Source organism: Microtus ochrogaster, unplaced genomic scaffold (genome assembly GCF_000317375.1).
Source record: "Microtus ochrogaster isolate Prairie Vole_2 unplaced genomic scaffold, MicOch1.0 UNK122, whole genome shotgun sequence".
Taxonomy (NCBI): Eukaryota; Metazoa; Chordata; class Mammalia; order Rodentia; family Cricetidae; genus Microtus; species Microtus ochrogaster.
Genome location: NW_004949220.1, coordinates 745,169 through 771,907, shown reverse-complemented (window position 1 = coordinate 771,907; position 26,739 = coordinate 745,169). Strand labels below are relative to the sequence as shown.

The 26,739-nt window shown below is 36.3% G+C and overlaps 1 protein-coding gene across 1 annotated transcript in view; it reads left to right on the top strand.

The window, feature by feature from the left end:
- Positions 1–1,040: 1,040 nt before the first annotated feature.
- Gucy1a2 (guanylate cyclase 1 soluble subunit alpha 2) overlaps positions 1,041–26,739 on the top strand; it is a gene marked incomplete at its 5' end in the record, with an annotated part of 252,172 nt that continues 226,473 nt past the window's right edge. The window contains one exon of the mRNA XM_013355381.2: positions 1,041–1,759. Within this exon, the coding sequence (XP_013210835.2) occupies positions 1,041–1,759 (719 nt within the window). The remainder of the gene's footprint in view (positions 1,760–26,739) is intronic.

The following is a 26,739-nucleotide window of genomic DNA, read 5'->3' as shown; positions in this document are numbered from 1 at the left end:
TTTCTTCCCTTCTGGAGAGAGGGAACATCCTGAGAATGGTAGAAGTGAGGCCAGCCAATTAAACCACACACTGCATAGATTGTTGTGTATTCTAATAGGCCATTAAAAAAGGAAGGAGGATTTTGGGAGGGTAATACCTCTGGCTCTTTCTAACATGAAAGGACAGGAAAAGAATTAGCATTATAGTCTGACAAACATTGTAGAAAAGTATTTTCAGTATATCACAGAGTTTTAAATGGTTTATTCATTGGTATATGATGATATACACAGAATTACTCTCAGAGTGGGTAAATGTACAGGTGTCTTTAAAACCACCCACAAAGGAAAAATCTTAACTGAAGAACTGTGGTAATTAATATTGATTGTCAACTTGAAAAAAATCTAAAATTGCTTAAGAGACAAGCCTCTGGACACACCTGCCAGGATGGGAGTAGGTTAAGTCAGATGAGATGACCCACCTTGACTGTGGGTGGCACTATGCTATGAACTGAGTTCTACAGACAGAATAAAAGAAGAAAAGGGTCTGAAATCAGCATTCAGCACTCAGTTTTTGCTGCTGTTCCAATTATGATGGAAAGAACCTTCAAGCTATGAGCCAAAATAAGCCTTTCTTTCCTTAAAACAGCAACAAAAAAGAGAATGTTCCACTTTTTTTGATTTTCAGAACTCCTTATAAGACAGATAGACTGTCTGTGTTGTGTGTGTGTGTGTGTGTGTGTGTGTGTGTGAGTGTGTGTGTGTTTTCATCTGGTAAGGATTAGTGAAATCATAAAGAAAAAGAAAAAATTGTGTTATTTTAAATAATGAGATATTAAAGAGAAGATGAATTTCTATATCATTAGTATTTTAAAAACTCCCACTCTGGGGGTTAAGGGGAAGGAAGAGATGAATGGGAAAAGAAAGTAGAACTGGGGACTGAATACAGGTCCTCTTTGGCGGCATTACATGCTCTTAACCACTTTAGATAAGCATCTTGAAAGCTATGGATCCAAAATCTTATAGCCCATGTTCCTAACTTTTCTATTCTCCTTTACCATTAGGTCTGAAGTTCCAGGAAATTCAAGAAAGATTTGGTGAGGAATTCTTTAAGATATGCTTTGATGAAAATGAGAGAGTCCTTCGAGCTGTAGGTGGCACATTGCAGGACTTCTTCAATGGTTTTGATGCATTGTTGGAGCACATTAGGACTTCTTTTGGGAAAAAGGCCACTCTGGAGTCATCATCTTTCCTATGCAAAGAGCTCCCTGAAGGTACTCTTATGCTACACTACTTCCATCCTCATCATACTGTGGGATTTGCAATGCTGGGAATGATTAAGGCTGCAGGAAAGAGAATCTATCACTTGAATGTAGAAGTGGAACAAATTGAAAATGAAAAGTTTTACTCTGAAGGCTCAAACCCAAGCAATTGTAGTTGTCTTTCTTTCCTTATCAAAGAATGTGAAACTATTCACATCACAAAGAACATTCCACAGGGTACTTCTCAAGTTCCTGCAGACCTCAGAATCAGCATCAGCACCTTCTGCAGAGCTTTTCCATTCCACTTGATGTTTGACCCCAGCATGGCAATTCTTCAGCTTGGGGAAGGCCTGCGAAAACAGCTTCGATGTGACACTCACAAAGTGCTGAAGTTTCAGGATTGTTTTGAGATCGTCTCTCCAAAGGTTAATGCCACCTTTGAAAGGGTCTTGCTGCGACTATCTACCCCATTTGTAATAAGGACCAAGCCTGAAGCTTCTGGTACTGAGAATAAAGACAAGGTACGTAGTCATAGACTCCAAATGCATGAAGGGATCTAATGTAATGGATAATTATTTCAGCAAATTACATGCTGGTCATAGTTGCAACTATTTAGGCAAGGAAGCTTGAAGCACTATTTATAAGATTACTAGTCCCTGAATGTATGTAGAAAAACTTGGCTGTATTCCCAGGCCGTTTACATAGTGTCTGCCTCATTTGTTAATTTATTTTGGCACATAAAAAGAAGACATTTACCTTTTTATTGATTTTATTGAGCTGTACATTTCTTCTCTGCTCCCCTTCTCCCCTCTCCTTCAATCCTCTCCCATGGTCCCTATGGTCCCAAGAAGACACTTACAATTGCCACAGCAATTACAAAATAGTAAGACTCAATAGAAGTCTAACATTATAAATTCATGAATGTCTCTGTGGACAAGTCAAACTGTGAGAGAAATTTCAACATGTGGGGATTGTCCAACTTACCATTAAGAAAACAAAGAGGAAAGCCTGTTGCATTGTTATTATGATCTCTTTTAAATTTCAGTCTCAGAACATTCTATTTATGTCATGTATATGTCAAAAGAAAGAAAAATCTATTCTTCCATTGTTTGCTGTGAACTAATTAAATTTTAATAATCAAATTAAGAGTTATCCTCTAAACAACTTAATTTCTTGAGAAAACACATGCATAGTATTTTCAGTGTAGACTTCTATTTCTTGAGATCATTGGAAATCTTGGTCATAAAACTATAAGTAATTAATAAAAGATATCTGAAATCTAAATATACCTGAGTTCAAGCAAACATCTGTCTCTTAGATACTTGTTTTGAAAAAGACAACAGTAAAGTCAATATGAAATGTAAAAAATCTCTTGTGACTACTTTTGCCTTTTTGATGATATACTTTGAGCAATCCATAGGAAAAAAATTGTATGCAGAGCCTTGTCTCCTACCTGCCTGTTTCTAAATTCCCAGTAGTAACTTCCCAAATTATCACACAGAGGCTAATATTAATTATAAATGTTTGACTGATAACTCAAGCTTATTGCTAATTTACATTTAAAATTAACTCATTTTTGTTAATCTATGTACTGCCACGTGGTCAGGGCTCTCCAGTCTTCTGGCATCTTGCTTCTTGGGTGACTAGTTCATGTCTCCCCTGACTCCTCCTCTCTTCACCAAGTCCTCAGTTTGATTGTTCTGCTTAATCTTATCCTACCTTGCCATAGACCAAACAGCTTTTATTAGCCAATGGGAGTAATACATATTCACAGCATCTAGAAAGATCATGCCATAGCAAAAAAAAAAAAATCATGTTAATTTTCAGGGTAGATGTTTGACTGTATAGTCATTTAGTTTCCAATAAGGTACTTTTCAATCTCTTTCTACCAGGATAAACAGAGCTATTTTAGGCTGTTCTTCTGGATTCCAAGTGATTTGGGAAAGCTGCTGGTTTTCAGAATGAACAAGGAGGAAGAGGGCAGAAACAAACACAAAACTTAATAAATGAATGAAAAAATAAAAGAAAAAGGACATGATTACTCCTAGATGTGGCAGAGGAGACAGTTCATTATAGATACGTAGTTAGATACATAGGCAGAGGCAGGGATTTCGAGGAAAGTCCAGAGTGAACATGAGCAGATTGAGCTGGACCATGTGCAGGGAGAATGAGGGGAAAAGATAGGGGAAAGAGGGGAAGCAAGTGTAGTAGTTAGGAGGTCAAAGGTCCAAAAGAGGGCAGTTCGTGTCTGGATTACATAGGAAAGAGAATCTGGGGGAAGGGCATCCTAGACCTCTCCTAGGATTGGAGAGCTCAGGCCTGTAACTGGGAGAAGTCATGCCACAGCAAGCTTTGCTATGTTAAATATGGACCTCAGCCTTTGGTCCTGGGTTTGAAACTTAACACCACCCATATTCTGAAGTGTCTGCAATGATAAGTAAAAGAAGAAGTGGCTTCTGAGAATCATTGTTAATGAGCTATTAAAGAGCTTTATGAATGATTAGTTTTTATGATTTTGGGGTTTAGTGGAAGAATTTTAAACAAGACATTGGAGAATGATAGAAATATGAACTTTTATTTCAAATGGCTAAGTAAAGTGATCTAGAAAATTCACCAGTAACATTTTTGTTATATAAGTCCAATGGTTTGGAAGTACTTAGGACAGACTTGGGTTCCTACTTGACACGTTTTGATATTTTAGTTTAAAACTAACTAGTATTATTGGTCCTATTTGACCACATAAAAATATTTTATTAAAGCCGGGCGATAGTGGCGCACGCCTTTAATCCCAGCACTCAGGTGGATCTCTGTGAGTTCGAGACCAGCCTGGTCTACAGAGCTAGTTCCAGGACAGGCTCCAAAGCCACAGAGAAACCCTGTCGTGAAAAACCAAAAAAAAATATTTTATTAATATTTTAACATGTATGCTATATGATTGATAATTACTGTGCATTCTGAAGCCTTTTCAGATTGGGAGAAACTTGTCAAATGTGTATATTTTGACTACATTTGTAGTTGCTTTTTATTTGTTTGTTTGTGTTTTGTTATTTTGAAATAGAGTTTCTCTGTGCAGCTGTGGCTATACTGGAGCTCACAAAGTAGACTATGCTGGCACAGAGATCTGTTTGCCTTTGTCTCCTAAGTGCTAGGACTAAGGGAGTGCACGACTACCACACATCTCTAGTTGCTTTTTAAACCTGTAATTATTTTAGCTTTTACATTTTGAGAATATCAAAACTGTCAGTTTTGTTTTATAAACCTTTAATATTTTGCTAGAGATTTTGAAGCATTTTTGACATTAAAGTAAATGCTAGACTTTTAAAAATTGCTTAAGTGAGGACATATTTTTACAAATGTTAATTTCTTTATATATTATACAGATTTAAGGGAAAAAAACCCTGCAGTTTAAAGTTACTGCTTAGACTTCTTCTATATTTCGCTGGGCTTGGAATTCTATTTAATTTGTATACCAGGATGAGAAATAGACATAATGAGATGATGACTCAAATGTCAAGGCCCCCTGCCAATTCCAATAATAAGGAACTGTGCTCATTGAGAGGATGCAATTATCATTTAAACATGTCGGTGATGGTTTAAAAATAATGTGATAGAAGGATCTTTAGTTAGAATGGAATAGTAATCTGTTTAACCTTATATTTACATTCGTGCTCACTCACTCATATTTGCCAGAATGAGGAATTTGTGATGCTACAGTTATCTCCAGTTGAAAATTTCTCAGTTAATGTCATAGCCTCTTGAAAAATAAAAAATCTTTTGAATTAGTATGTCACCAGATACCCTGTACACAATTTTAAAATGCAAATAAGAAAGAAAATAAGACTTGAAAAGTATTTTCTGTTTGTTAAATTTGATCTTGAAAGGAATCATTTTTTTCATAAAAGCTATCCTTGATGGATGAATCCATGTGCCGGTAGCCTCTCCCTCTTTAGTCAGCTCTAATAAGAAAGTACTCTCTTAAGATAACTTTAGGACTCTATTAGTAGGTCTAACATTAAAGTCTTTCATTATTAACTTTCTTTGCCTGTGCACTAATTAGTAATGAACCATCAACTGTTGTTAAAAAGAAGAAGCCAGCAGTTTATCTTAAGTCACATGATGGCAAAACATTTTTAGATTTAACTAAAATGCTTTGGATAAACCATGCTCTTTGTCATTTTTGCATTCCTAGGCACAGGTTAACTGTATAGCTGAGTTGAACATGAGTGATTTGATTAGACAGTAACGAAAGGAGGCCAGCACCCTCAACTCCAAAATATGGACTTGATCCTGCTATATGGGTTATGGGTGTGCAATGGCAGCAACATTCATTTTTTTGTATTTTTATTTTATTTATTTATTTATTTATTTATTTATTTATTTATTTATTTATTGAGGATTTCTGCCTCCTCCCCGCCACCGCCTCCCATTTGCTTCCCCTCCCCCGATTAAGTCCCTCTCCCTCATCAGCTTGAAGAGCCATCAGGGTTCCCTGACCTGTGGGAAGTCCAAGGACTGCCCACCTCCATCCAGGTTTAGTAAGTTGAGCATCCAAACCGCCCAGGCCCCCCCAAAGCCAGCACGTGCAGTAGGATCAAAAACCCATTGCCCTTATTCTTGAGTTCTCTGTATTCCTCATTGTCCGCTATGTTCAGCAAGTCCGGTTTTATCCCATGCTTTTTCAGACTTAGGCAACTTCCATTTCATTATTTTCTCCATTTAGCATAGGTTGTTCATTAAAAATGGATAATCTGATGCCTTAGTCAATGGTTATGAAGAGTCACCCTGACCATGAAAATTTTATATAGGACAGCTGGCTATAAGTTTCAGAGTTTAGTTCATCACGGCAGGGAAGCATGGTGACATTAATGCAGACATGGATTTGGAAAAGTACCTGAGAGTTCTGCATCTAGACCTGCAGGGAGGAAAAAGAATGAAAGCCAGCAGGACTGGCCTGGGTCTTTGACCTCTCGCAGTGACAAATTTCCTCCAACAAGATCACATTTAATCCAGCAAGACCACACTCCCTACTCCCTCTTATGTAGTATCACTCCCAGATGACCAAGCATTCAAGGCTGTAAACCTATTGGGGACAAGTCTTTTTGAAATAGTCACATTCTACTCCCTGGCCTTCAAAACCTTATACCTATACTATAACACAAAAACATGGTTTTAGTCCAACTTCAAAAGTCCTCATAGTCTATCATAATCCAACACTTTAAAAGTCCAAAATTCAAAGTCTCTTCTGAGACTTAAGATGAACTTTTACTGTAACCTCCTGTAAAATCAGAACCAAAAAGTAGATCATAGACTTCCAACATATAGTGGTAAAGAATATACATTACCATTCCAAAATGGAGGAACAGGATCACAGTAAAAGAATTCTGGAAAAAAAATAGTCTAAAATAAGGGCAAACTCCAAAAATTGCTTCTCTATGTCTGGTCATAGTGGTTTTTTTTTTAATATTTTTTTATTTATTAAAAATTTCCTTCTCCTCCCCTCCTCCCATTTCCTTCCCACTACCCCCTCCCTCTACAGTTCTAAGAGAAATCAGGGTTCCTTGCCCTGTGGGAAGTCCAAGGCCCTCCCCCGCTCCATCCAGGTCTAAGAAGGTGTGCATCCAAACAGACTAGACTCCCAAAAAGCCAGTACATGCAGTAGAATCAAAACCCAGTACCATTATCATTGGATTCTCCCCCAGCCCCAAACGTCAGCCACATTCAGAGGGTCCGTTTTGATCACGTGCCTATTCAGGCCCAGTCCAGCTGGCCTTGGTGAGCTCCCATTAGATCAGTCACACCGTCTCAGTGGGTGGACGTACCCCTCGCGGTCCTAACTTCCTTGCTCTTCTTCTCCCTCCTGCTCTTCATCTGGACCTTGGGAGCTCAGTCCAGTGCTCCAGTGTAGGTCTCTCTCTCTATCTCCATCCATCGCCGGATGAAGGATCTATGGTGATATGCAAGATATTCATCAGTGTGGCTATGGGATAAGGCCAGTTCAGGCACCCTCTCTTCTGCTGCCCAAGGACATAGCTAGGGACATCCTTTTGGACACCTGGGAACCCCTCTAGAGCCAAGTCTCTTGCCACTTCTAAAATGGCTCCCTTAATTAAGATATCTTCTTCTCTGTTCCCATATCCACCCTTCCTCCATCTCAACCATCCCACTCCCCCAGGCTCTCCCCAATCCTCCCCTTCTTCCTTCTCTTTCCCCCTCTCCCCTTCCCCCACCCCCCACCCCTGTGCTCCCAACTTTTGCCTGACGATCTTGTCTACTTCCAATTTTCAGGAGGATAAATGTATGTTTTTCTTTGGGTTCACCTTATTATTTAGCTTCTCTAGGATCACGAACTATAGGCTCAATGTCCTTTGTTTATGGCTAGAATCCACCAAAGACCATATTCATCTTTTTGGGTCTGGCTTATTTCATTCAGTAAAGTGTTTTCCATCCATTTGCATACAAAATTCAAGATGTCATTGTTTTTTACGGCTGAGTAGAACTCTAAATATGTATATGTACCACACCTTCTTTATCCATTCTTGCCTTGAGGAGCACCTAGGTTGCTTCCAGGTTCTGGCTATTATAAATAGTGCTGCTATGAACATAGTTGAACAAATGCTTTTGTAGTATGATTGGGCATCTCTTGGGTATATTCCCAAGAGTGGAACTGCTGGATCCTGAGGTAGGTAGACTCCAAGTTACCTGAGAAACCACCACACTGATATTCAAAGTGGTTGCACAAGTTTGCATTCTCACCAGCAATGGATGAGTGTTCCCGTTACTTCACATCCTCTCCAGCAAAAACTATCATTGGTGTTTTTGATTTTAGCCATTCTGACTGGTGTAAGATGGTATCTCAAAGTTGTTTTGATTTGCATTTCCCTGATCACTAAGGAGGTTGAACATAACCTTAAGTGTCTTTTGGCCATTTGATCTTCTTCTGTTGAGAATTCTCTGTTCATTTCAGTACCCCACTTTTAATTGGATTATTCTGAATTTTCATGTCTAGTTTCTTGAGTTCTTTATATATTTTGGAGATCAGGCCTTTGTCTGGTGTGGGGTTGGTGAAGATCTTCTCCCATTCAGTAGGTTACCTTTTTGTCTTAATGACAGTGTCCTTTGCTTTACAGAAGCTTCTCAGTTTCAGGTGGTCCAATTTATTCATTGTTGCTCTTATTGTCTGTGCCACTGGGGTTATACATAGGAAGTGGTCTCCTGTGCCCATGTGTTGTAGAGTACTTCCCAATTTCTCTCCTCTCAGCCTCAGTGTGGTCAAATTTATATTGAGGTCTTTAATGTATTTGGACTTGTGGTTTGTACATGGTGTTAGATATGGATCTATTTTCATTTTTCTACAGGTTGACATCCAGTCATGCCAGCACCATTTGTTAAGGATGCTTTCTTTCTTCCATTGTATAATTTTAATTTTTTTGTCGAAAATCAGGTGTTCATAGGTTTGTGGATTAATATCCATGTCTTTGATTCAATTCCATTGGTCAACATCTCTGTTTTTATACCAATACCAAGCTGTTTTCATTACTGTAGCTCTGTAATAGAGTTTGAAGTCAGGGATGGTAATGCCTCCAGAAGTACTTTTATTATATAGGATTGTTTTAGCTATCCCGGGTTTTTTGATTTTCCATATAAAGTTGATTATTGTTCTTTCAATGTCTATGATGAATTTTGTTGGGATTTTGATGGGGATTGCATTGAATCAATAGATTGCTTTTGGTAGAATTGTCATTTTACTCATATAAAGGCAATCATTTCATTGGCGTTGTCTGACCGTTTTAGAGATTTAGTCCACTGTAATCATGGCAGGGGCCATGGTGCAATGCTGGTAAACATGGTGCTGAAAAAATAACTAAAATTTCTGCATCCGAATCTGCATGAAGCAGAAAGAGAGAAAGCCACTGGGGTTGGCTTGGGCTTGAAACCACAAAGCCCAGCTCTAAAATCACACACTTCTGCTACAAAGTCCACACCGACTCCAGCAAGGCTTCACCTTGTATTCACTCCCAAATAATGTCACTACCTAATGATCAAGAATTCAAACTTATGAGTCTTTGTTATGCAAACCACTACTAAAATTAATAGATATTAATGTATATATAAAATTATACACACAATATTTATTTGTAAATATTTTGTTGGCATGTATGTATGTGAATCATGTGTCCACAGAAATTATAAGAGAATATAGGAGCCTTGGACCAGAGTTAAATAGTTGTAAAGTGTCATATGCTTGTTGAGAATTGAGTGTAACTCTTTTGAAAGAATAAATGTGCTTTTAAAATTTGAACCATCTGTCAAGCCCCTTAATGATTGTAAACTGATTCACAATCAATACAAATTCAGTTAGAAATACTTTTTGGCTTGTGCTTTGATTTCTTAAACAGCATTCATATTTAACATTGTTCTGTACATATATGAAATAGACTTTTTTTGGCTACACAGTCTTATGGTGATCTTGAAAAGTAATTGGAGATTAGCATTTAATCATATAATCTTGACCCACTAAAAGACTGAAAGATACTCTAAGGTTAATTTCAATGGAGCAGACATGCATATAGAGTTCCATTAGAAGCCAAGGTAATGATGGCCAACAAAATCTTTCTCTGTGTGTAAAGTCACAATGCATGGTGAAAATGTCAGCTGAGTGGAAAAAAATGCCTGTGAGATACTGATCTTTATATTAGGTCTTTATAATTTCTGTTATGATTTCCATATGGAAAGAATGAAAGCAAAATTAACAATATTTGTACTCCAGTTTTGGGGGAAGATTTGAGACAGGGTTTCTCTGTAACTTTGTAGCCTGTCCTGGAACTAGCTCTTGTAGATCAGGCTGACTTCAGACTCACATAGATCCACCTGCCTCTGCCTCCTGAGAGCTGGGATTAAAGGCGTGCCACCACCGCCTGGCTTATTTGTACTCCTTTTTAAATTTATTAATTACTTTTCTCATCATTGTACCAAATTGCTTAACTGAAATAATTTACAGAGGCAAAGTCTATTTGGCCTAATGGTTTCAGAGGGTTGCCATCTGTGGTAGTGGGGACAGCATGACAGGGTTCATGCAGGAGTCTGTAGTAAAAACTTCTCACATGTTGGTGGATGGGAACCAGAGAATTTGGGAAGAATAAGAAGTAAGTATACTATTCAATGACTTGTCTTTAATGATCTTGTGGCCCCAAAATATCTGAACCTCTCAAATAGTAACATATGATAGGACTCTAGTATTCTAATACATGAATTTAGGATTGACATTTGATATTCAAATTATACCAGATAGATACATTTATGTGCGGTCACTTGCTCACACTGATTCCTTTCTTTTCTATAAATTTAGTGATCTAGTGAGTTCAGATTAATCTTCAAAGACAGCAGAGGGATTTTGCCTGAACTATCATGAAGAATTTATGTTATTATTGAGGATAATTTAAAACACTTCTCTGAAAGCTTAAGTATCGCACCTGAAAAAATTACTTATGAGGATTAAGTGGTATAATCCATTTAAAATTCTTAACATCTTCTGCTCAAGGGCTCAGTGATAAATAAATATTTATGATCCTCATTTCTGCCAGTCATTTCTCATTTCCCCTTGTAGCATTCTCCTACCATTTCTCTGCATCTTTCTTGCCTTATAGAAGAAAGTGCTTAGTACCAGCAGTAAATTTAATAATTTAAATAAATTGTAATCTCACCAATGTCTTAAAAAGTAGAGTTTGGGCTCTGCTTTTCATCTTCATATAGACCACAACCTTTACAGATATTTTTATGTTTTGCTTTGTACATGCATATTTTTATTCATTAAAATGTATCATTTCCTTTTCATACTTATGAAAATTTTTAAGTCAAGTTTTATTACACATATTCACTAATATCTTTGTTTTTATTTGTCATAGCACCATGTAGTCATTTCTAAAATTCCAGAAAGGTTATCATAGGCAAACAGAATGGCAGCAATAGACTTTTCCAAGCAATAAACTAAGTGGATTCTTTTTTTATTTATAGCAACACTTCAAAGAACTTTAATAGCATCCTGAATGGAGGGCAGAGTTTGAAATATATCATCTCTGGAACAGGACAATACCATTGTTATCTTTCTCTACTTTCATTCTCAGCATTATCATTGAGAAAAAGAATAGCAAAATCAGAATTCTTCATTATTAATAATGTCTTCACATTAGACTTATTTATCTAATATCTCAATAATTCTTGAATAAGAATAACATTTCCAAGAACCCAGGAAGAAATTATCTCACCTTTCTGTTAGCAAATTGATTTATAAACTGTTCCTTACTTTTCTTTAGACAAGTACAATCTTATTTATGATGTGACAATCTAAAAATCCCAAATATATTTATTAATTTTACAATATCATGATGAAATTGCTGAAAGACAAATTTCAGTTTGTTGTCAAGATCCATGATTGACTTCAAGTTAAATTTAATTTAATTTAATGAAGTGCAAACATTTCATTCTTTTCTGAGATCTTAACAATTGATAACCTGATAGAAGAGAAAGTGGGAAGTACTCTACAACACATGGGCACAGGAGACCACTTCCTACGTATAACCCCAGCAGCACAGACATTAAGGGCAACATTGAATAAATGGGACCTACTATAACTGAGAAGCTTCTGTAAAGCAAAGGACACTGTCACTAAGACACAAAGGAAACCCACTGAGAGAAGATCTTCACCAACCCTGCAACTGACAAAGGTCTGATCTCCAAAATATATAAAGATCTCAAGAAACTAGACCGTAAAAGGCTAATCAACCCAATTATAAAATGGGGCACTGAACTGAACAGAGAATTCTCAACAGAAGAAGATCAAATGGCCAAAAGACACTTAAGGTCATGCTGAACTTCCTTAGCGATCAGGGAAATGCAAATCAAGACAACTTTAAGATACCATCTTACACCTGTCAGAATGGCTAAAATAAAAAACACCAGTGATAGCCTTTGATGGAGAGGCTGTGGAGGACGGGGTACCCTCATCCATTGCTGGTGGGAATGCAAACTTGTGCAACCACTTTGGAAAGCAGTGTGGCGGTTTCTCAGGAAATTCGGGATCAACTTACCCCTGGATCCAGCAATACCACTCTTGGGAATATACCCAAGAGAGGCCTTATCATACAACAAAAGTATATGCTCTACGATGTTCATGGCAGCATTGTTTGTAATAGCCAGAACCTGGAAACAACCTTGATTAGAGAATATGAAGTACTGAACTTTGGATTTGGTGGGGGATGACTTGACATTTGTTTTTTTTTTCTATACATTACTAAAACACCAGACATAACTTAATTCAAACTGATTTGGAATCCTCTTTGCTCTTCTAAATACACGAGGTACTTTTTAAATGTGATATGTTCTTTAAGGATTTCATACAATGTATTTTGACCAGAATCACCCTCCACTCTTTCCCCCAACTTCTTCCAGATCAATCTCCATCTTCCCTAGCTCCCTCCACTTTATCTCTTCCCTTCAACATATGTCTCTTCTGTGATGTTTCCTGATCCCGCTGTTCTGCAGATATATCAGTACAGGCATTTACAGTCAGTTTTTCTCTGCACTTAGATCAGATGTGGCTTTTGATAATGGTCCTCATCTACTAAAAGATGCATCTTTGGAGACAGGAAAGAGTTAATCTTACCTGTGTATGTAAGCGTAATTATTTAGTATACACTTAGAAATTCTATATCACAATTTATAATATACCCAAAGGAATCTATATGTAGTATCTTTAATTTCAATTTTTGTGTTTCTCACATTTCTTGAACTGCCTTTAAAAATAGACAACACAAATTGAGATTTTTATGTATATGCTAGCTGTGTTCTCTCTTCTATGCCCATGCCTGGTCAGTGTTCTTTTGCTGTGAAGAGACACCATGACCATAACAACATTTATAAAAGAAAGTACTTATTAGGACTTGCTTACAGTTTCAGAGGTTTGCTCCATTATCATTATGGTGGGAAGCATAGTGACATACAAGAAGTCATGATGTGGTATAGCTGAAATTCTACATCTGGATCTGCATACAGCAGAAAGAGAGAGCCACAGAGCTGGGCTTGGGCTTTTGAAACTGTATTGCCTGCTCTGGAGGCACATTTCCTCCAAAAAGGTCACATCTACTCTGCCAAATAATGCCACTCCCTAAGCATTCAAGTATACAAGCAAATCAAGGCCATTAATATTGTTCCTATACACCTCCTGTATTTTCTATAAATGATTCCTTAACATTCAGATAATTTTACCTGGCTGTAGACTCTTAAGAGCATATATTTTGCCAATTTAAAATTTTCTTACCAAAATGATTTCAATTTTGAACTTAAAAAGAGATGCCTTCAATTAGATATCAGATTTTATTTAGTTACAGTATAATAGATTCTGAAGGCAATAATTAGTCTCTTTAGTTTAAAAGATTTATAGTATCTCCACGTAAAAATTGTTGCTTTGTATTGAGGTAAGAATACATTTTTTAGTCAGTCATTTTATGATTCAAAGAATTAAAAACTGGGAAATTGTTTGGAAGATTACCTAACTTTTCTTTTGGAAAGGATTTCTCATTGGTTAGGAATATCTTTTAGTGAACATATAGTACAAAGATATTATAAGAGGGTACACCTGACTCACAAGGATTATTGGAAACCTTTTTCTATTCAAAGATTATTGGTCTCATTTATGACCAATCTCTGCCTCTATTGGTAACCATTCCCTGACTTCCATCTTTATACATTCGACTTTTATCGACATTTCTATCATTGTAACAATACAATTCACTGGGTTTCATCCATGATGCAACATGTATCAGTAGCCTATTAATTTCTGTTATTAATATTTCCAAGCCACAGATATGTGCATATTGAACATTGCCTATCATTCATCAATTCACTGGTGGAAGGACATCAGATGAGTTTAGGTTTGTGTTATTATGAGTAATATCACAGTGACAACTCACATACAAGTTTTCATTGGCATTTCTCATTTCTTTTGGGTAACTCATAGGAGAGAGACTATGTCAAATTGGAAATAATGTGTAGTTTCTTTGAAAAATTACTAATTGTTCTCTAAGAAAGCTATGTCATTTTCCATTTGACCATCTGCATATGAGGTCCAATAGTTTTATAACTATACCAACAGTTTATATTGTTTTGAGTGATCGTCTTCCTATGGAATGTAGTATCTCAAGTTTTAATTCACATTTATCTTATAGTTAGTGAAATAGCACATTTTAATGCTTATTGATAATAGGTTTATTTAATTTGTTATGAATAATCCAGCCATTTCTCATTGCAGTTGTGTTGGGAGGTAAAGACGAGTTTTTAAATAGATGTTTCTATCATACTTGAAAAATGGTACCCCCAAATCTTCATTTTTGTTAACAGTGTGTTCTTGAGGAGTATAATTCACTAAATATAATTCACTATATGTACTCTTGAGGAGTATAATTCACTACATTCTAGTTACTGAAAAGAAGTAACATTAATGTTCAAATCCCATGAGGGTCTTGGTTATTTTTCCTTCTCTCCTAACAAAAAAACCATGTGTATTTATCATATGTGTAAAAAAATCTGACCTTATATTAAAGACACAATCAAAGGAAAAGAGTTGACCTTTTACTCTTGCTCTTTAAAAGAGTCAGGAACTCAGTTCTTGACAGGATATGCTCATTTCTATTGTTACTGATGGTTTACACTAAGAAGAATGTGATTACATGTACTGCTCTTTCAAAGGATTGAGATTTCAAGTACACATTTTAAAATTAAGAAACTATTAATGTTTCTCTGTTGACCTATCAACACAAGCTTATAAAATCTTCCATTTTAAGAAGAATGGTGAGGATTTTTATTTCTTCATAAACATAACAGAGAGTTTATACTGTAGTTCATTGTACCTTGAATTTTGCATTTTTTTCTTAGTATGGATAAGCATACATATAAACCTATAATTGCCCCAAACAAGAGATAGAGAAAATTCATACAAACATTTTACATTTAAAGGATTTGGAGGGTCTAAAGATACAGCTTAGTTTCTTGGACTGTCTGTTAAGCACAGGGATGTGAGTTTGATTTTTCAGAACACAGATAAAATAAAAACACGCAAGCACAAGGAGTACTCTTGTAATCTCCAAGCTTTTATAGACCTTTATACTATATACTTATTATTCTGATATATTGTCCACTCTATATTATTTTATATATACTACTTATATCCCACATCACCTCCAAAGTAAACAAAACCTTCTGAAATTAGATCTCTTACTTCTCCTTTTATTTTATACTAAGAGATAATATCAAATAAATTATGTATAGTTCTTATTTTGTGTTTCTTTATAATCTTCTTAGTTTTTTGGAATTGCATATTTAATAGATTTAAAATCTTTAAATCTGTCACTTTTCCATTTGTAAGTAGATAATGCCTTTTTAAACTTGAATCAACAGTACTCAATTATATAAGAGAATTAATTTTATCTAAATTGGAGACAAAAATCTCTCATTTGTTTTAGATAAGGATCACTATATGCTATAAAAATGTGTTCTGTTTTCTTAAGGGAACACAATCTCATAGGCTTCATGTATGATTTATCTCCTTTAGTTTTCCCCAGGCATTTCTTTGAAGAGAATTAGTGTTTCACAGTATGACCTTCTAGTTAATGCATTGTTTAACTTATAAAGCTGTGTTTCACCCCTATTATATACCAATTTAAATTAATCTAATTTTAGAATGTGTTGTGCCACTTCTCAAAATCTAAATATAGAATATTCACATATCAATTTGTTTCCCTCAACAACTAAGTAATTTCAAAAGGAAGGGATGATTAAATGGATTTGTTTTGAATTGTTCTTTATAATCTGAGTAAGGCTCAGATCTTATTTCCTGAGGAGAAAAAAACTAATCAGAAACTTCTAAATTCTTTTGATAGTATATACTATCAAAAATGAATGCATAAAATTTTAAAACGACACTCAGTAATCTAATTTACGTCATCGTTTTATTGTTGGTATTTAATATTTGTGGTGATTTTTTTTTTGGCTAGGACATTATTTTCAAAATATGCTCTTTGTCTGTATTTTAAAATGGTTTTGATCATTAGCATAGGTTCTTATCAGAACATTAAGGTATCCATAAACTATTACTATTATAGTATTAGAAATATTTTTAACTATGAGATATTTAAGAATCAGTTTATTCATCTTGTTCAAAATTGGGTTGAAAATTATCTAATAATTCTTTCTGTGTTTCTTTTAAAATTAAACAAAATATTTAAAGATTTATATTCATGTAACTTAAATTTGAGATCCAGAATTATTGACATTGTTTATCCATTAAGACAGTTGAAAATTTAAATTAAAATTCTTCCTCATTGTACACAATTGACAGTACAATTGACAGTAGGAGAAAATATGTATCCTGAAGATTCGTCAGAGAGAAAGCAGTAGTACGATGCAGCAAAACATCATAGTTATTAAGAAGAATTGTGTAGTTTAAAAACAAAAAGATTTTCTTTAAAAGTAGGGTTGAAATATATATTTTTCTATCTATTTTTAAAAGATTATTTTACCAACTAGATCATTTAAAAACTTTCTTTGGATTTTAATTATTTTAATGGATCATAGTAACAACAGGGTATACACCATTCTTAAAAGCAGCGTGAATGTTCCTTGGTCCCTTTCGAAGATCATGACTTCAAGGGGGCAGTGATAAAGATGGCAATGCATGCTTGTTGTGTGCTCAGTACAAGCACTGTTTCAAGAATGTCCATATTATCATTGAACCCCCAACATTTCTGTGAGATGGGTACTGTCACAATGTCTCACCACTTATGTGGATTTGACATTAACTATTTTCTATAATTTTAGCAAGCTAAGGGCTTATGTTTCCAGAAAGAAAAAAAAAGTTTTTATGAGCTTCTCAAAGCTTCTAGATTTAGATGAGGAAATTAAAATATCAAAAGGCTAAGAAAGCTTTCCAACATGATGTAACTAGTACCTTCATGAAAAGTGGCATTTGAACTCTATAGTCTGTATTATATGTCTTGAAATAAACTTTAGTAGATTATGCTGATGTAACATCATCCAATATATGTTTCCAACATTATTTTGCAAGATGAAACTGCTGTAGGCATTATAAAATTCTTATTCTTGTAGAGTTTAAAATGAACTTGGAAAACAAGAATATAAGCATATAAATGCCATAACATAGAATATGTGAAGTTTTCCCAGGCTTTATTATGACTGTGAATTTATAATCCCTTTATTATGATACAAGCTAAATTCTTTCTAAATATCACTTGTAAATGATTGTTCAATTGTTCTTTAATACAATTATTTATTGCCACATTTTCTATGGACACATTTTTCTAATATTTCCTCCAAAGCTCTGTCTACTCTGTCTGAAACACTGGTGTAATTTAAAGTGGTTTGCACCCTGTTAGAAAACTATATGGGATTCACAGGACTTGGCCTGTTGCTTGGTCGTGGATCTCTGCATTTGGTTTTATATGTTACTGGATGAAGGCTCTATAATGGTAGTTGTGGTATTCACCAATTTGATTACCAGGAAAGGCCAGATTTGGGCACCCTCTCTACTGTTGTTTACTCTTGATCTTAGCTGGGATCATCTTTGTGGATTCTTGGGAATTTACCTAGCTCCAGGTTTCTTCCTAACCTCATAGTGGCTCTCTCTACCAAGATCTCTCTTTCATTGCTCTCCCACTCCATCTCTCTCTCCACTTGATTATCTCATTCCTTCATCTCCCATTCCTTCCCCTTTACTGCATCCTTTTGCCCCCAGTTTGCTCAAGAGATGGCTTCTAATTCCCATTCCCAGCGTGATCCATGAATCCCTCTTATGGGCTTTCTTGTTACCTAGCTTCTCTGGAGCTGTGGATTGTAGTACAGTTATCCTTTGCTTTATGTCTCCCACTTTCTCTCTGCTCAACCATCCCATTCTCTCATGTTCTCATCACCCATTTCCTGTGCCTTACAGTTTCCCCTTACCCCCTATTTTACCCAAGAGATCTCCTCTAATTCGCCTTCCCAGGGTGATCCATGTATCCCTCTATGGGTCTTACTTATTACATAGCCTCTCTGGAACTATGGCTTGTACTCTGGTTATCCTTTGCTTTATGTGCCCCATGGGACCAAACTAGTCCCTTCATATGTGGGAGACAATGGTGAAGCTAGGACTATGTGAGGGGCTTCTGGATCAGAATCTATTTCTGGTACAATAGCTGTTCGATGTCAGCAATAAAACAATGATCTGTGTTTGAAATGCTTGGCTGAAAACACAGAGGACAGCAACAAACGGTCACATATGTGACTGGCCAATTAAAATCTCAGGATCTCTTTTGAGGATCAACAGTTATACATATAAACATGCCTGATAAGTCTATTATTTTTCACTGGTTAAATGTAATAATGAGGAAAATTTTGAAGAAAAACATGGAGGAAGTGAATGGAAAGCAGTATTTCTTTTCAATTTTCATCTTAACAAATACTAAAATTTGAAATGAAAATGATACAAGCACAACAACATTCTATTGAAGAAAAAAGAGAGCTAAATTATAGTGGGAATGCATACTAGCGAGATGTACCAAACCAATTTTAAATGTTAGGTAGTGATTATGTGATTGTGAAATCCATATTTATTTTTCAGTCCAATTTATGGGAATTCAAATAACATTTTGAAAAGTATGGTTCAATTGTAAAACAAAACACATGGTGAAATTATCTTTCATTAATTAGTGTCCATATTTAAACACCAATTGCTAACTTAAAATAATTTGGTTATTTAAACAACAATTCTCTAGCCATCAGTGTAATCTGCCTGGTATAAATGAGAAAATTACAAATAAAAGGCTGATAAAATAAAATTCATGGTGTTCTGGGTGCTGTCTGTTTTTCCACACTCTCCCATGATAACCATACATATTGATAGGTTGCCAGTGAAGGGACTTGTGGACACAGGTTAGACATCACCATCATCACAGAAACATAAGCCCTCATATTTTCCGGATTGGAAATTTAGACCAGGCTCCTCTTTTATCAGAGTGGGAGAACAGAAAAACACCTGTATTACTGTCTGCCTGGTACACTGGAAGGACCTAGATGACAACCAAGATTCCGTTCTCCAGTCATAGCCGATGTTCCATGCTATGTTTACGGGAGAGATATATTAGAGGACATGAGGATAGTGTTGGGATTCAGGCATTTTCTGGCACCTGGCACCTGGCAAGATAAACCCAAGCAGTACCCTGGCCAACCCAGGGTCCTATGGCTGCTATGTTACTCACAGATACCAAAGTCCCTTTAAAAGACAAGCTCCACCCACTCCCATTCACCTCACGTTTTTACAAATTTCTTTTCTTTATTTTTTTTAAAAAAGAAAACAAATTATCTTTTTTCTTGAGTTTTACATACCAATTCCAATTCCCACTCCCTCCTCTCCTCCCATTTCCTCCACCTGCACAGCCCACCCCACCTCCCATCCACTACTCAGAAAGGGTAAGGCACACTGCTTTGGGGAAGTTCCCCCTTCCATATCTAAGCTGACCAAGGTAGCCATTCAAGGAGAATAGGTTCCCAAAAAGCCAGTACAAACAGCAGGGATAATCCTGGTTCTACTGGCAGTGGCCCCTCAGTCTGCCTCAGCCATGCAACTGTCACCCACATTCAAAGGGACTAGTTTGGACCTATGCTGGTCCTTTCCCTGTCCAGCTGGAGTTGGTGATCTCCCTTAGCTCAGGTAAACTGTTTCAGTGGGTGTCCCCATCATGGTCTTGACCTCTTTCCTTATATTCTCATTCGTCCCACTCTTCAACTGAACTTTGGGAGCTCAGTCCTGTGCTCCGATGTGGGTCTCTGCCTCTATTTCCATTAATTGCTTGATGAAGGTTCTATTGTGATATCAGTCTGACTATAGGGCAAGGCCCCCTCTTTTCTATTGCTTCGGTTCTTAGCTGCGGTCATCCTTGCGGATTCCTGGGAATTTCTTTAGTGCAAGGTTTCTTGCTAGCCCCATAAGGCTCCTTCAATCACAATATCTCTTTTCTTGTTCTTATCTCTGTCCTTCTTCCATCTCAACTCTCTGTCCCCTCAAGTTCTCATCCTTTCTCTCTTTCTCCCCTCCTCTTCCCCTTCTGTCCTCTCTTTTCTCCCCACCCCCATGTGGGATGACAATTTCTAATCACTTTATATGTTAGAGCTGAAGTCCTTCAAGTACTCATTATATTAGATAATTCCAAATATTGATACAATGTTCATGTTATACACAGATCTTTAAGTTTTAAAATGTTATTATCTTTGTTTTACTTATAATCATCATCATCTTATTTTCACGTTTAATATTATCACCATATTTGTATTTTATGGTCATGGTGTGGACAACAGCAGTCAAAGCTTTGTGCTATAGAACTTCAGAATCAAGAACAATCAGTAAATCAAACGAAGGCTAGTCACAATATGATAGGATAGCTGAATATGAACCAACATAGCTGTATCACCATTTGGCAATTTTACTGAAGTAATTCTGTCACTAAATTTTTTTCCTCTAAATAAAAACTTAAAATATAATGAGTTGTCTCTTGGCTATGTAAAGTAGGTATTGAACTGTATATGGGTACTGGTGTCAGTAGAAAAACTGAAGGAAAGGTGTACAACTGTATGAAAATTTGGACAGGTCCTGACATTACATTTCAGACCCTTGAGTATTCCGTGTTTTTTTTATAGGAAGCTCATATGGAATTTAGTCAATAACATCGTGAAACAACTGATATAATTTTTAAATTAAATTAATTAGATTATTTTACATCCAGACTATAGTTCCTCCCCTCTTCTCTTGCCATTCCTTCCCCCCACCTCTCCTCTGTCACCTGTCCCCACAATCCACTCTGTTTCTATTTCTGTTCAGAAAAGTACAGACCTCCCACAGATATTAATAAAACATGTCATATATCAATTTGCAGTAAGGCTTAGCACCTTCCCACTTATTAAGGCTGGAAAAAGTAACTCTGTATGAGGAGGTTCTGAAAAGCAAGGCAAAGCATTAGGGACAACCCCTGCTCCCATTGTTAGGAGTCCCATAAATAGACAAAGCTACACAACTGTCACATATATGTGTGTAGCAGGCCTGAATTGTACACATGCAGGCTGCATGGTTGTTGTTTTAGACTCTTTGAGCTTCTATGAGCTGAGGCTCATTTGTGGGCTCTCAAATTTGTGGACTCCAACAATTCTTCTTCCCTCTCTTTATCAGGATTCCCTGAACTTGGCCTAATGTTTGGCTGTGGGTCTTTGTATCTGTTTCCATCAGGTACTGAATGAAGGTTCTTTGACAACTGGGGTAGACATCAATCTATGAGTATAGCAGAATATTTTTTGTCACCATTATTGACTTTCTTTTTTAATCATGTTTGGTTCTATCCTATGTCTCTGGGCCATCCAGGCTCTGGGTACTGGCACTCCAGACAGTATTAGGGGCTGTTTCACTCTCATGGCATGGGTCTCAGGTTGGATCAATCATTGGTTAGCCACTTCCATCATCTCTGCACCGCCCTTAACCCAGCACATCCCATAGGCAGGACAGACTGTAGGTCAAAGGTATGGCTGGGTTAGTGTTCCAACCACTCTACAGGAAATCTTGCCTGGGCACAGGAGATGGCCAATTCAGGCAATACATCCCTATCACTTGGAGACATAGCTAGTGTCATCTTTATAGATTCCTAGGTGTTTCCCTTACGCCAGGTTTCTACCTCACCCTGCAATGACCCCACCTTTCCAATAATCTCTTTCAGTACTCTCTTCTCCATCTACCATCCAACCTGATCCCTCACATTTACATTTCCATCTGCCCCAGACTACCCATCAGATCTCTTCTATTTCCTCTTCTCAGAGAGATCAAAGTGTTACCCCTTTAGGCCTCCTTGTCACCTAGCTTCTCTTGATCTGTAGACTGTAGCATGGTTATTGGTTTACTTTACACCCAATATCCTTTTATAAGGGAATACATAAGATGTTTGACTTTCTTGGTCTGGGTTACCTCATTCAAGATTAATTTTTTTTGTTCCATCTATTTGCCTTCAAATTTGATGATGAAGAAAATGGAGAGCTTGTCTTCTTACAAATTTTATGAGAACTGATTTGAGTTTCTCTCTATTTAACTTGATATTGGCTATAGGCTTGTTGAAAGTTACCTTTACTATGCTTAGATATGTCCCTTGTAACCCTAATCTTGCAAGGACTTTTATTATGGGAAGGGGAGTGTTACATCTTGTTAAAGGCTGTTTAATCATCTAATGAAATGATCATGCGATCTTTTTTTCTTTCAATTTATTTATACTGTAGATTATATTTACTGATTTTTCTTTTTTTCTTTTTTTTTGGTTTTTTCGAGACAGGGTTTCTCTGTGGTTTTGGAGCCTGTCCTGGAACTAGCTCTTGTAGACCAGGCTGGTCTCGAACTCACAGAGATCCGCCTGCCTCTGCCTCCCGAGTGCTGGGATTAAAGGTGTGCGCCACCAACGCCCGGCCTTTACTGATTTTTCTATGTTGAATTATCTCTCCATCTCTGAGATAAAGCCCACTTGATTATGGTAGATAATATTTTGGTGTGTTTTTTGATTCACTTTGCAATTATTTTATTGAGTATTTTTGGATCACTATTCATGTGAAAAATTGAGCTATAATTCTCTTTCTTTGTTGAGTTCTTATTTGGCTTTTATATTAGGCTAACAGTGACCTCATAAAATGAATTGAGAAATGTTCTATCTCTTTCTATTTGGTGGGATAAGTTGTTGAGTATTGGCATTAACTCTTGCTTGGAAATCTGTTAGAATTCTGTGTAAAACCATCTGGCACTGGGCTATTTTTGGTTGGAAGACTTTTAATGACACCTTCTATTTTAGTGGGAGTTATTGATGTATTTAAGTTATTTATTTGATCTTTATTTAACCTTAGTATGTGGTAACTATTGAGAAAATTGTCCAGTTCATTTAGGTTTTCCAGTTTGATGGAGTCCAGGTTTTTAAAATATGTCCTGATCACCTTGATGGTTTTTGTTATGTCTCCTTTTTGTTAATTTTGATATCCTTTCCCTATCTTTTTGTCAGTTTGGATTTTTTTTCTTGTTTTCAAAGAACCAGCTTGTGCATTTCAGTCAGTTTTTTGAATATAACATTCTTATTTGTTGTCTTTGTTTGTATTGATTCCAGTACTCAGATGGATAATATGTTGTCTTCCATTCCTTTTGGGTGTGTTTGCTTCTTTGTCTTCTGGACCAACCTTCTTAATGATGTGACACTTTAATACAGCTCCTCATGCTGTAATGACCCCAACCATAAAATTATTTTTGTTGTTTTTTTCATAACTATAATTTTGTTACTATTAAGAATGTCTAATGTGAAGTATATCTGATATGAACCCCATTGATGGACTATGACCTAAAAGTTGAGAATCACTGTTCTTGAACTTTCAAGTGTGTTGTTAAGTTACTAGTATGAGATCTTTTCAGTTTTTCCATATAGGCACTTAATTCTATGAACTTTAACACTGCTTTCATTGTTTCCCATTAGGTATGTTGAGTATTCACTTCATTGTATTCTAGAAGTTATTTCATTTATTTCTTTACTTAACCCATTTTACATTCAGTAGAGAGATTTAAATTATATAAATTGTGAGTTATAAACTTGTAAGTTTTCTCTTATTTTTGTTGTTTTTGATATCCACCTTAATCTATGGTGGTCTGATATGATACAGAGAGTTATTTTAATTTTCTTATATCTATTAAGATTTGATTTGTGTCTGAGTAGGTGAGAAAAAGTACCTATAACAGACATTTTTATTACTGATGGCAAGTATCTGGAGAAACAAAGTAAATGTAGTAGGTATAAAATGATCTCTAGATTGGGGGTACATCGTGTTTTCCAATTTTACTGGATTGTTAAAATTTAATTTTATTTTTTGAATTCCACTCAAGCATTATTTGGTGAAGAAATGAGGTTTTGGGGGTAACTTATGAGAGTCTGTGTGACTCACAAGCAGCTATAGAACTGAAGAGTTGGTCTCAGCATAGGAAGGGACCCACTAGTGTGCACCCCTGGAGCTCTGTGCAGTTAACAGGGTTCCCTCCTCCATAGCAAAGACTTGCTTCTGTCTAACGTTAGTGACAGGAGTTTTTCAATCTTGTTATTTCCCTTGCTTCTTGAGCCTTTTAATTCTGTGAGTTGAATCTTAAGAGGGAATGTTTTAATTCAGTAAAAATCATACATTTTTCTATTTAGCATATAATGTCTGATTATTTCTGGGTTGTAAAGTTTTCTATTATATAGCATGTATTCCTTATGTTGTTGTCTGTTATCTGAATTTGTATTTCATCTCTATGTACTACTTCAGCCATTTCCCATCTTTCTTTCTTGCTTTTCCCTCCTTGCTTAAACAAATACTTATCAAAGTTTAAGTGTGCATTTGTCATTCATGTCTTCATCTTAGAAGTAGATGCCCTGTAGGGAGCTCCAGTCTTCATGATCAACCAGGAATGATCAGATAACGGTCCCTATTCTGAAACAACAAATTTATACGTTACCATCAGTTCTTTTTCCTTGGTTGACTAGGGTAGATAAGAACACTGGAAACCATATCCAATAAAGGTTTCCACTAGATCAAAGTTTAAGTCTGTAGTGGGAAGGGTCGCTTGTTCTTCCTGGCTAGCTTAGACCCAAAATAAACACAAAGAAACTGTATTAATTAAATCACTGCTTGGCCCATTAGCTCTAGCTTATTATTGACTAACTAATTTAACCCATTTCTATTAATCTGGATATCTTCATAAGGCAGTGGCTTACCAGCAAAGTTTCAGCATGTCTGACTCTGGTGGCTCCATGGTGTCTCTCTTAACTCTGCCTTCTTCCTCCCATACTATAGGCCAAGCCAGTTCTTTATTCATTAACCAATAAAAGCAACACATAAACAGAAAGACCTCCCATACCAGAGGTCATCCTTAGAAAACAATTTCTAGCAGTCTGTGGTGGTTTAAATATGAATGCTGTATATTGGTTCTATAAGTGTTGCCTTATTGGAGAAAGTGACACAGTTCAAAATGAAATCTTTGGTGAATGCAGGATGATGGATAACTTGGCTTTCTTTGCTCTTTCTTCTTATCTTATAGAATGTATAAAGTACTATGCAGGACAGTTTATGAGTGAGATTTGAGAATGGCATACATAATTACCCTGGGAAATATTTGGTCACATTAACTGAAAGGAAGCAAGTGAGATACAACTATGTATCTAGACTATAATAGAAGATGGTCAAACCTGAATATGTGGTAGACATGCACATGTCAACACAGACACAGTTACACAGAAATACATGCATACATAGGCACACAGTAACACAGAGCATAACAGAAACTATTACCTGTTTCTCTGTTCAGATTTCCTTCTCTTTCAAACTGGTCTATGAGCATTAAGTTAATGATATTTCTCACCTTCTCAATCTAAAACACTTGATAATAAATAACTCTGTGCAAAGTCTTTCTCTTTGTTCTTCTTTACTTTTCATGTGGTCACTAGTTTTCACTTGCTATGTTTTGAATGTAAAGTGTTCCCCACAAATTCATGTGTTTGAACTTCTGATCTCTATCTGGTAGCACTATTTAAAAATGTAGAAGCATTGGGACATTGAGACCTGATAATGAACTATTGAGGGTGACCCTTAAATTTTACAACCTAGAATAGCATGCTTTCTCTCTGGTTATCTGCTCTCTGACTGCAGACGTCATATGATCAGCTGCCAAACTTGTAAGTTGAAATGAACTCTTTTTCTTTTAAGTTGCTTCTTGACAGGAATTTGGTCACAGCAATGACAAAAAAGTTAACACACAATATCTCATAGTCATTTTTTCCTGTGTAACTTGGTGTATATCTTTAAAATATGTAACAATCTGTGTGTTTTCAAATTGATATAAATGTTTTGTGTCTCATGTTTACCTGTTTGCATTATCTAGAGATATGTGGTTTTCTCTTATTCTAAATAAATCTGCTGTTGAAAATTTTTGAGTTCCACTGCATCTGCTAAATACTTATAAATACTTATTAGTGAAAGGGTTAAATGGCAAGGATCATACTTTCTATTTTCTATGTTTCCTTCCTCTCTTCAAATTTTGGTGAAGGAACCCCACTATCATTTCTGTAAATTATTTTTTTAATTGATAAAAGGAAAAAAAAACCACAAGTTTCCGCCTCCTCCCAGCCTCCTCTTTCCCTCCCCCCTCCCAACCTTCTCCCCCTCCTCCCACCCTTCTCCTCCTCCCCCTACTCCTCTACCCTCTCTCTCCAGTCCAAAGAGTAGTCAGGGTTCCCTGCCCTGTGGAAAGTCCAAGGTCCTCCCCTCTCCGTCCATATCTAGGAAGGTGAACATCCAAACTGGCTAGGCTCCCACAAAGCCAGAACATGAAGTAGGATCAAAATCCCATGCCATTGTCCTTGGCTTCTCATCA